Raw genomic sequence first — 12,269 nt, forward strand, 5'->3', positions numbered from 1 at the left:
TTATCTTTTTATTTTTGATGGCTAGTATTAACAATACATACAACATCTACAGTGTTCTGTATCATGTAAGACAATAAGACAGCATTGATATAGGTACTGACAGGTGGTTCATCTTATAAACAGATGATGATAATTTACAGTATCAATAAATATAGTACAGTACTGTAAATGTATTTTCGTTACATGATTTTTTAAATAACATTTCCTGTAGCTTACATCATTCTAAGAATATGGTATATAATACACAGAACATACAAAACATGTTAATTGACTGTTTTTGTTACTGGTAAAGCTTCCAGTCAACAATAGGCTATTACTCGTTAAGTTTTTGTGAGTCAAAAGGGTATGCACAGATTTTTGACTGTGTGGAGGGTTGGTGTCCCTAACCCTAACATTGTTTAAGAATCAGCTGCCTTTCTTTTTTGAGTGAGCTTTGAGAATTTGTCTCTTTTGGAGAATATGTTTGCATCTCAGTGATTGAATTTAGAGGCATAAAATTGTTTATAGTTTTATGTGAATACCCTTTTTAATGTCTGTAGAATCTGAAATGATGTTCCTTCACTCATTTCTATTACTGATCATTTTTCTTTTTTCCTGATCATTCTGGCTAGAGGTTTATTGATTTTATTTTATTCTCAAAGAACCAGCTTTTAGTTTAATTGATTTTCCATATTATTTTTCTGTTTTGTATCTCTGTGATTTCTGTTCTTTTTGGGATTTTTCTTCGGCTGACTTTGATATTAATTTGCTTTTCTTTTTCTAATTTCTTTTTTAGTTAAGTTTTTTATTTAAATTCCAGTATAATTAACATACAGTGTTATATTAGTTTCAGACATACAGTACGGTGATTCAGCAGTTCTGTACATTATTCAGTGCTTATCAGGTTAAGTATACTCTTTAATCACTATCACCTATTTCACCTATCCGCCCCCCCCCCCCCCCCCCCCGCCACAGACCCTCCCTTTGGTAACCATCAGTTTGTTCTCTGTAGTCTATTTCTTCGACTCTGTTTTTTTTTCCTTAAATTTGTTGTTTCTTAAATTCCAAGTTAGTGAAATTATACAGTGTTTTTCTGTCTTACTCTGCTTGACCTTATACTCTTGCTCCATCCATGTTGTAGAAAATGTCATGATTTCATTCTTTTTTGTGGCTAAATGATATCCTATTTTATATATGTACCACATCATCTTTATCCATTCATCTATAATTGAACAATTAGGCTACTTCCATAATTTGCCTATAGTAAATAATGCTGCAAGAAACGGAGGTGCATGATGAGTGATGAACTAGTTAGTGGTGAATTAGCGTTTTGTATTTTGGGGGCAAATAAACAGTAGTTTGATTAGTGGATAGTACAACAGTTATATTTTTAACTTTCTGAGGAACCTCCACACTGTTTTCCACAGTGGTTGCACCAACTTGCTTTCCTACAAACAGTGCATGAGGGTTCCTTTTTCTCCACATCCTCACCAACATCTGTTGTTTCCTATGTTTTTGATTTTAGCTATTCTGACAGGTGTTAGGTGATATCTCATTGTGGTTGATTTGCATTTCCCTGATGATGAGTGATAGGCTTCTTTTCATGTGTCAGCCATCTGTATGTTGTCTTTGGAGCAAAGTTTGTTCGTGTCCTCTGCCCATTTTTAAATTGGAGTATTTGGGGGTTTGGGGGTGTTGAGTTGTATAAGTTCTTTATATATTTTTTATACTAGCTCTTTATTAGATATGTCCTTTACAAATAATTTTGTCCCACTCAGTAGGTTGCTTTTTAGTTTTGTTGACTATTTTCTTCACTCTGCAGAAGCTTTTTATTTTGTTGTAGTTCTAATAGTTTGTTTGCTTTTATATCCCTTGCCTCAGGAGACATATCTGAAAAAATGTTCCTATGGCCAGTGTCAGAGAAGACATTATTGCCTGTACTCTCTTCTAGGATTTTTATGGTTTCAGGTTTCACATTTAGGTCTTTTATCCATTTTGAATTTTTTTTGTGTTTGGTGTAAGAAAGTGGTCCAGTTTCATTCTTTTGCATGTTGCTGTCCAGTTTTCCCAACACCATTTGTTGAAGAGACTTTTTTCATTGGATATTCTTTTCTCGTTTATTGAAGATTAATTGACCATATAATTAGGAGTTCATTTCTGGGCTTTCTATTCTGTTTCTTTGATCTGTGTTTTAATTTTTGTGCCAATGCCATATAGTTTTGATTACTCCAGCTTTTTAACATAACTTGGAAGTCTGGAATTGTGATACTTTCAGTTTTGTTTTTCTTTTTCAAGATTGCTTTGGCTGTTGAGGATCTTTTGTGGTTCCACACAAATTTTAGGATTGCTTGTTGTAGTTCTGTGAGAAATGCTATTGGTATTTTGATAGGGAATCTAAATCTTAGATTTAGATCGCTTTGGTAGTATAGACATTTTTATAGTATTTATTCTTTCAGTCCATGAGCATGAAATGTCTTTAATTTCAATTTATTACATCACTGTTTTATACTTGTCAGAATAAAAGTCTTTCACTTCTTTGGTTGAATTTGTTCCTAGATGTTCCTAGATGCTTTATTATTCTTGGTGCAGTTGTAAATGGGATTTTTTTTTTCTTAATTTCTGCTGCTTGATTATTAGTGTATAGAGATGCAGCAATTTCTGTATGTTGATTTTGTATCCTGCAACTTTACTGAATTCATATATTAGTTCTAGTTTTTTGGTGGAGTCTTCAGTGTTTTCTGTATATAGTATCATATCATCTGCAAATAGTGGAAGTTTTACTTTTTTTTTTTTTTTAAATATTTTATTTATCTGACAGAGAGAAATCACAACTAGGCAGAGAAGCAGGCAGAGAGAGAGGAGGAAGCAGGCTCCCTGCGGAACAGAGAGCCCGATGCGGGGCTCGATCCCAGGACCCTGGGATCATGACCTGAGCCGAAGGCAGAGGCTTTAACCCACTGAGCCACCCAGGCGCCCCGGAAGTTTTACTTCTTTACTTTGTACTTCTTTGATTGCTGTGGCTAGCACTTTTAGTACTCTGTTTGAATAATAGTGGTGAGAATGGACATCTTTATCTTATTCCTGACCTTAGGGGAAAAGCTCTCAGTTTTTTCCCATCATGTATGATATTCACTGTGGGTTTTTCAGATAAGGTCTCTATTATGTTGAGATAAGTTCACCTCTAAGCCTACTTTGTTGAGGGTTTTAATCGTGAATGGCTGTTATACTTTGTCAGATGCTTTTTCTGCATCTATTGAAATGATCATAACGCTTTTTATCCTTTCTGTTGCTGGTGTGATGTTATTTTTCTATGATCATAATGCTTTTTATCCTTTCTGTTGCTGATGTGATGTTCTTTTTCTAATTTCTTAAAGTGAAAGTTGAGATGATCAATTTTTGAGACCTTTATTCTTTAGTAATATATCCATTTCATGCTAAAAATGTCCCTCTAAAAACTGCATTATATGTGTCTCACAGATATGTCTTCATTTTCATTCAGTTCAGAAAACTATAATTTTTTTTTTTTTTTTTACTTGTAGGTCATTCAGAATTGTACTATTTGGCTTCCAGGTACTGAGAGATTTTTCAGAGAGCTTTCTGTTAACCTCTAATTCAGTTCCATTGGTATCTGTGGATAAGCTTTGCATGATGACTTTTTAGTGTTTTGCTGCAGAATATGGTCTATCTTGCCATTGTTCTATGTGCATTTGAAAAGAATGTGTGTTCTGTTCTTTATTGGATTGTCCTATCAACGTCAAATTGATTGATAGTGTTTTTCGGGTATTAACTGATTTTCTGTCCACTCTTTGTACCAATTGAGAAAGTCATGTTGTCTTTCATTTTGTATTTGAACATTTCTCATTTCAGTTTTATCAGTTTTTGCTTTGTGTAGTTTGAGCCTCTGTTATTAGTGCATAAACTTTTAGAATTGTTGTGTCCTCAAGATATATTGACCCTTTATCATTTTGAAATGGCCCTCTTTATCCTGGTAGTTTTCTTGGTTCTGAAATCTATTTGTCTGATATTAATAGAGCCACTCCAGTTTTCTCTTGGTTATTGGTAGCACGGTTTATCTTTTTATACTCATTTATTCCTACTTGTGTATTTAAATTTGGCTCCTTGTAAATAGAATATAGTTGGGTTTTTCTTTTTCTTCAGTCTGACAATCTTTGTCTTTTAATTGGAGTGTTTAGACCATTTACATTTAATGTGAAACCCTGATACTATTTTTCTTTCTAATTGTTATCTCTTACTGGTTTTCCATTTTTTCTGTGGTTTTTTTAATAGTTGAGAATTTTTTATTATTATATTTCATCTCCTTTGTTGGCATATTACTATACTTTTGCTTTGTTTTGTGATTACTTTATGGTATGTACCATATATTGTTAATATATTAAAATAATCTGTCACTTCCTGTATGTTATGGGGATGTTACAACAATATACTTCTATTTCTCCTGTCCCAGGATTTCATTTATTGTTGTCTTACATTTTACTTCTATATATGTTACAAATTTGCAATTCGTTATTGTTCTGGGCTTAAATAGTCAACTGCCTTTAAAAGAGAATTTTTAAATAACAAGAAAGTGTTTTATATTTATTCATATATTTGTCATTTCTGTTATTCTCTATTCCTTTGTGTAAGTTAAGATTTCTACCTAGTATCATTTTTCATCTCCCTGAAGATTTAGTGTAACATTTCTTACTGTGAAGGTATGTCAGCAATGAATTATTTCAGTTTTTGTATGTCTGAAAAACTCTTTACTTTCTTTTTTGAAATTGAGTATAGAATTCCACATTGACAGTTTTTTCCCTTCAGTGCTATTAAAATATTGGGCCACTATTATTGTCTGTAGTGCTTCCTGGAAGAAAGTCAGCTGTCATTTTTATCTTTCTTAGGTGAATAATGTGCGCTATTTTCTCTGATTGCTTTTAATACTATCTCTTTATCCTGGTTTAAACAATTATGATATGCCTTGGTATAGTTTCCTTATTCATATTTCCATATTCATATTTCTTATTCTTGGATTTGTTCACATTGTGGTGTATGAGTTGATTGATTGTGTTCCTGGAAAAATTCTAGCCATTAGACCTTTAAATATATTTTTGTCTCTCTTTTTCTCCAGTCTCTTTCAGGGACTCTTAATTGTTGTTCCACAACTCATTTATGCTCTGGGCTTTTGGGTTTTTATTCAATCTCTGTGTTTAATTTTAAAGCTTCTGTTCCTGTATCTTCAAGTTCTCTTATGCAGAGTTGAGTCTATTAATTCCATCCAGTATTTTTTTTTTTCATCTTAGATATTATGGCTTTTATCTTTAGAAGTTTTGCTGCTCATGCTTCCCTCTACCTTCTTGAGCATATGAATTGTGTTTATAATTATTTCAACATATTTGTCTATAAAGTCTGTCCTCTGTGTCATTCCTAAGTCTGTTCTATGGTGAATTTTTCTATTCATTATAAATTGTATTTCTCTACTTTTTTGAAAACCGTTTTCGTATATGTCAGACATTGTGAATTTTTACCTTTTTTTACCTTTTTGGGTACTGCATCATTTTGAATTCCTCTAAATTCTTAAGCTTTGTTGAGAGACCCAGTTAAATTACTTGAAAACAGTTTAGTTTTTTCAAAGTTTGCTTTTTAAGCTTTGTTAGGCAAGATTAGAGGATACCTAAGTCTGAGGCTAATTTTTTGCCCACTATTGATATATCCTTCTGAGTATTCACATTTTCCACTTGTGTGGAGAGGAACACAAACTATTTCTGGCCCTATTTAAATTATCATCATTGTTTCACCAGCCCCTCTCAGGTTGTTCTTTCCCCAGCTTGATATTGTTTCTTCATATGCACTTGCTGATCTTACTCAGCTAAAGACTCAAGGAGAACCCTCTACAAATCTCTGGTGCTCTATCTGTGCATCTCTCTGCTTTCAAATTTTAGCCTTCTTGAATTCACAGCCCTATCTCTTCAATTCAGGGAGACCACCAAGTTCTATCTGGGTTCTCCTTCCTCCACTGCAGCCTGAAAAGTAAGTAGCTAGCGCATTCATAAAGCTCACCTCATTGTTTTTCTTCGAGATTACTGTCCTGAGATGCCTGTTCTCTGTGTCTGAAGTCTGTTGTTTATATTGTCCAGTTCCCAATTGTTTAAGTTAGGCAGAGGATAAATCTGGTCCTGTTAATTCACCATGGCTAGAAGTAAAAATATTATATTTATTATGTATCTCTTAACATGCTATTCTTTTTGATGATTTTCTTTTTCCTGTCATAGAATACTTTTACTTTTTTGATTATTTTTTAACTCCTATTAAGTCTTCAGAGTTTAAGTTGGATGAAACTCATTTGTGAAGCTTTCCATGACCTCCACTGGTAGAGATAATTACTCCCTGTTCTGTATTTCAGATTCCCTTAGTTTCTGGTACTTTTGTATATAGTACTTAAAGAATTATTTGATTATTTGTCTTTCTCTCTCAATAACATGTCACAGGCATTCTGCTAAGTATTCCGTATATTTTTTTCTTACTTAATTTAATCCTCATAGTACCCATTTGAAGTTGTTGCTAAGGTCTCCACACAGTGCCAGTGCCTGGTTTGAGATAGATATTTTAATAAATTTATGAGTACATAACAAAGATAATTGAAATCCATCCAGGAGAAAGTGATTAGTGTGTTGAGGGGGCCTCAAAATGATGTTATGTTTGGAATCTTTAAGGAACTGGAGATGTTTAGTCTGGAGAAAGAAGACTCTGGAACCTGAATACCATCTTCAAATGTTTGGAGGGCTGTCACATTGAAGAGGGATTAAACAAGTTCCCTATGGTCCCAAGGAGGTAAAATTAGGACTAGTGGGTGAAAACTGTAGGGAGATACCATACTTTCTTGAAAGGGAGAATCTTTAATGAATAGGGCTCTCTAAAAGTAGAGTAGATAACTTTCTTTCCACTGACTACTCCACTAATATTTTGAGTATCCGCTTAATAGAGTAAACTGTAATATAACAGTGCTGGACTTGAGGTTGCACTCTAGGCTCTTTAAATCCCATCTCTACTACTTACTAACAAAATGAACTTTGTAGGATTTAAGTGTCAATTTCAAAGTACCTGACATTGCCTAACACAAAGTAGGTACTTAATTAGTACCCTTCCCCTTGGTGGTCAGACATTAAAAAGGTAGATAATTTAGGTAGCTGTTGAGAATCTGTCTGAGATTTTATGATTCTTTGGAAAACTTTGATTCATTTATCTTTGTCTTATCCTTTTGTCTATAAGTTCTTTGTAATTTATAACCAAATTTGTGTCATGGCTATTCATTATTTACCTAAGTAATCTTCAAAATAATTCATGGGAACAAGTCTGAGATGAAAAACATTTTTTTAACCTAGTTCCTCTGACTCTGAACATAGGGAAAAAAGGACTCAAGTCCTCTGCCAGGTAGAACATAAACATATTTTTGTTCTTTTATGCCAATTTTTAACAAATTGTTTTTGTGTGTGTTTATAATGTGCCAGGCTCTGTTAATCTACTGAGAATACAGTAGTAAATAAAGGAAAGGCCCTGCCCTAAGGAATCTGCAGTCTCCTAGGAAAACTAGACAAGTAGCAAAATACACTGTGATTAATGTTATAATAGCTTGAATGTAGGATGTTATGAATGCACATAAAAGATGACCCAGCACTGTCTTGAGTAAGTTTAGGTGTCGGGAGACATATCAAGGGGGAAAGTAGTATATAAGCCAAGACTGGAGGATGAGCAGAAGTTTTTCAGGCAGAAAATATTGAAGGAGAGGGATACTGCAGAAAAAAGTCTCATGGCCAAAGACAACATACCACATTTGGGGAACTGAAAACCTTTAGCCTACCTAGAATATGGAGTTTGATGGAGGAGTGACAAAAGATGAGACCAGAGAGACAAGTAGAGACTAGCTTATGAACAGCCTTGTGACTAATATTAGAATCTAAACTTTATCATAAGGGAAATAGAAAACCATTGAAGTTTTTAAAGCAGAAGAATGATTTGACCAGATTTGTATTTCAAAAAGATTATTCATGTTAGTAGGAAGTTAATAGGTTGTATATAAAACTGAAGAATACAAAATAAAAGTGTAAACATATTACTGAAAAAAAGGGGGCTAACTTTTTAGAAGACACAGCTTAAAGAATTGAGAGTGGTTGCCTTTGATGTAGAAAAATCTGGGTAAGGAAGAGTTAGGGAACTGATTTTTTTTTTTTTTTTTAATTATTCCTCCAGTAAGCCTTATTGGAATGATTTGACTTTCTTAATCTACATTGTAGCAGAGTGGGTAAGAGTGGATGAACCAGTGTCTTGTGATCAAGCCCACATCTGGCTCCCTGTGCAGCAGGGAGCCTGTTTCTCCCTCTTTGACTCCCCCTGCTTGTGCTCTCTCTCTCTCTCTCAAATAAATAAGTAAAATAAAATAAAAAGTAAAGTATGGATGCTAAGACCAGACTGCCTGAATTGAGTCTTATTTCCACTATTTATAAATTAATTAATTTCTCTGTGCTCAAGTTTTCCTTTCTGTAAAAATGGAAAAATAATAGAACTTGTAGAATTTAGTGAGGATTAAATGAGTTAATACAAGTGAAAACCTAAAACAATGTGGTATATAATAAATACTCAGTGTTATCAGTTTTGCTTACATGTCAGCACTGCTGAGGTAGTAATATACAAGAATAGACAAATTTTACTATTATATTGGTAGAGGAGTTTAAATGTTGCTTGTAGTAATCATAACAAGTAATCAAGCAGACAAAAAAATCAGAATGGGAATAGAATTCATCAACAGGGATATTAAAATTAATGTAACAGTGTATATAAAGAATGTTGTTTCATGACCAGCTGTTGAGTACATTCTGTTCAAGAGCACATTTGCAACATTTGCAAATTTTCAAATACTAAAAAATGAAATCATATAGATTGTGATATCTATTCACAATGCGTTTAGGCTAGAAGTTAACACAAAAGGTAGCTAGAATATTCCCCATGAAATTACAAGTTTAAGATACACTTCAGATTAACCCAAAAGTTAGAAAAGAATCGTAATTAAAACTGGAATATAATGAAGTATTATGTGTCAAAACTTGGGATGCTGTTTAAGATCAGTTCAAGTTTTACATGTGTATTTTAGAAAAGAAAACCTGAAAACTAGTAAGTTTTTATTTCAAGAAATTAGGAAAAAATAAAATAGAAGACACCAGCCAAGGGCTAGCTTTGTCAACAGGCTAATGATCAGATCTACTGTTTAACTTTTTCCTACATGTTAAGGATGTGAAACTACAGGGACTTTGATACACCGCAGGAGGAGAGTTGTTTGGTACACTTCAGAAAAACAGTATGGCATTATCTAATAAAGTTATCCCTGCTTTTCCTCTCCTAGATATGTAATGATATCTGTCTATCTGTATCTCTGTAGAAACGGCTGTATACAGATGTGTATCACTAGGCATATCTAAGAATGCTGATAGTCTCACTATAAGTAACTGTCCAAAAATATAGAATAGCAGAGGTGCCTGGCTGGCTCAGCCAGGAGAGCATGTGACTCTTTATCTCAGGGTTTTAAGTCTGAGGCCCACATTGGGTATAGAGATTACTAAGTAAATAAATAAACTTTTAAAAAAGTCATTCCACAGAACTATAGAATAGTTAAATTATGTTATTGCAGTAGAAGAGTACAATACAATAGAATAAAACTGAAAATCAGTAGCCATGTGCACTGATAATAAATCTCTTAAATACAATATCATTCAAAAGAGGCATGGCACAGAAGACAATATTTAAAATGATCCCATTTATATAAAGTTCCAAAACAGACAATACTTAAATATATTGCCTAGAATTACACAAATAAGAGTGGCAAGACTGTATCATACACAATTCCATTCATATCATAGTAGATGATCAGCAAGTATTTGATGAATAAGTGGATGGTTTGGCTCTCTGAAACAGAAATGGTAAATACTGATTTAAAAAGAAAAGTCTAAGTTTTATTTTGCAGGAATAAGGAAGGAGGGGTCCCTGGGTGGCTTAGTTGTTTCAGCATCTGCCTTGGACTCAGGTCTGATCCCAAAGCCCACATTGGGCTCCCTGCTCATCGGGGAGCCTGCTTTTCCCTCTGCCACTCCCCCTGCTTGTTTTCTCTCTCTCTTACTGCATCAAATAAATAAAGGAATAAGGAAGGTAATAACATATAAATGATATTTATAAAGTTTGTTCTGACTAGATAAGAAAACCGTTTTCAGGCTTTTAAATTGAATATAAATAGCTGAAATACAGAAATTAAATAAACATCTATATACTAAACAAACATACGTTAAACCAGCATGTATATTATGAATTCCAAAAAAAGGTACTTGTAAACCAAGGGATTCACTTACTTGTACTTAACTCATCTTTCAGTGATTGTTGTAAGAATCCATTGGAATGTCCATTATCTTCAAAAACTTGATACAGCATCAAGTTTGTCACTGTTCTTTCAAGTTAATTTTCTATTGCCCTTATTACTGTATCTGACTTTTTAAAATAGCCAATGTGTATTTTTTAAAGTTCCTGTTCTGATGCTACCTTATGGCTCTTAGTATGGATGGTTTAATAAGATCCCTTATATACTTTATCAGCATTTGTATTTAAAGTAATGTTTGGGGGCACCTGGCTGGCTCAGTTGATAAAGAATGTGACTCTTAATCTTGAGGTCCGGAGTTTGAGCCCTATGTTGGGCGAAGATATTACTTATAAAAAGAAATAAATAAAATTACATTAGAAAACTGCTGTATGTCACCTAAACTCCAAGAAGGAAGCCAAATTTTTGGCTCAGAAATCCTATTTATAGTGAAAGGTCTACAGGGGAGATAACAAACTCAGATGCCTGTAGTGGCCCCTGATAATAAATGAAGGGAGCAGGATGGGGCCTATGTCAAATCTAGAGCACGTAGTCGTCCCTGTCTAAACAGGACAACTCAACTCTATCTGTTTGTTGCTATGAGAGAAGATGGGCCAGGTCTTCAGTTTTTTTCAGAATATGTCATATATTTGGCAGTTAATTTAGAAATATTAAATACTGTGATCCAAACCATGTCTGTGGCAGGATCTAGTTGCTATGCTATTCATTTACAAACATCTTTAAAGGATACGTAGTTTTGGTGAAATAATTTATTGTTTTTTATTGTTTTACCTATAGTCGACAGAGGTACGTTCTTGGAGACACAGCAATGCAGAAGATGGCCAAGTCCCATGTTTTCTTAAGTGGTATGGGTGGTCTTGGTTTGGAAATTGGTAAGTAGTATTTTTACATATAATTTTATATGACACCTTGAGCAACATAAGTTAAAGAATTTAATTTCTTTCCCTTGTATGTATTATTTCCTATAAAGGAAATTAGATCCAAAACCTTGAGAAGATTCAGTTTGGGTCTTTTTCTTTTTGGGTCTGTTTCTTTTCTCTCTCTCTCTCTCTTTTTTTTTTTTTTTTAAGATTTACTTATTTATTAGCGAGAGTAAGCACAAGCAAGGGGAAGAAGCAGAGGGAGAAGCAGATTCTCTACTGAGCAGGGAACCTGACCTGGGGCTCAATCCCAGGACTCTGGGATCATGTCCTGAGTCAAAGGCAGACACTTAACCAACTGAGCCACCCAGTGCCCCTTGACAACACTATTTCATAATACTATTTTTTTTAAGATTATATTTATTTATTTGACAGACAGAGATCGCAAGTAGGCAGAGAGGCAGGCGGGGGGGGGGAAGCAGGCTCCCCACTGAGCAGAGAGCCTGATGTGGGACTTGATCCCAGGACCCTGAGATCATGACCCAAGCCGAAGGCAGAGGCTTTAACCCACTGAGCCACCTAGGTGCCCCTCATAATACTATTATATTCTTCCACAAAGAACTGGTAATGACTCTTTTGCTTTTCTTTGTGATGTTAATAGCCATTAATTTTCATTTCTGTATCTTTAATTCATTACGATAGAGCACATACACACATATTTATAACAACCTGTCTGAAATAATACAGTAAAACTTTAGTGTATATATACCTCAGTGTGGTATGATTATAGAAAATTTAACTTTTTCCTTTTTGTTCATCTGCATTTTCTAAGGAACTAGTATTTTTTAGGTAGTAGAAAAGTTAAAATTATCCAAAGATGTGACCAAGCTCCATCCAAGTGATCTAATATACATTCCTAATATTAAGCTATTTTTCTTTCTCCTTCATAGCAAAGAATCTTGTTCTTGCCGGAATTAAGGTAAGTGAATAAATGTCCTTGGTTAAAGTAGTTGTTTGTTGTA

The 12,269-nt window shown here is 34.0% G+C and overlaps 1 protein-coding gene across 2 annotated transcripts in view; it reads left to right on the forward strand.

The window, feature by feature from the left end:
- The window catches only part of UBA6 (ubiquitin like modifier activating enzyme 6), an 84,585-nt gene that overhangs the window by 10,321 nt on the left and 61,995 nt on the right, over window positions 1–12,269 (forward strand). Inside the window, exons 3-4 of one of the 2 annotated variants that reach the window (XM_045989132.1) lie at window positions 11,165–11,259; window positions 12,198–12,226. In XM_045989132.1, coding sequence (XP_045845088.1) covers window positions 11,165–11,259; window positions 12,198–12,226 — 124 coding nt within the window. The remainder of the gene's footprint in view (window positions 1–11,164; window positions 11,260–12,197; window positions 12,227–12,269) is intronic. The other variant, XM_045989140.1, reaches the window with a different exon arrangement.

Source organism: Meles meles, chromosome 2 (genome assembly GCF_922984935.1).
Source record: "Meles meles chromosome 2, mMelMel3.1 paternal haplotype, whole genome shotgun sequence".
Lineage (NCBI taxonomy): Eukaryota > Metazoa > Chordata > Mammalia > Carnivora > Mustelidae > Meles > Meles meles.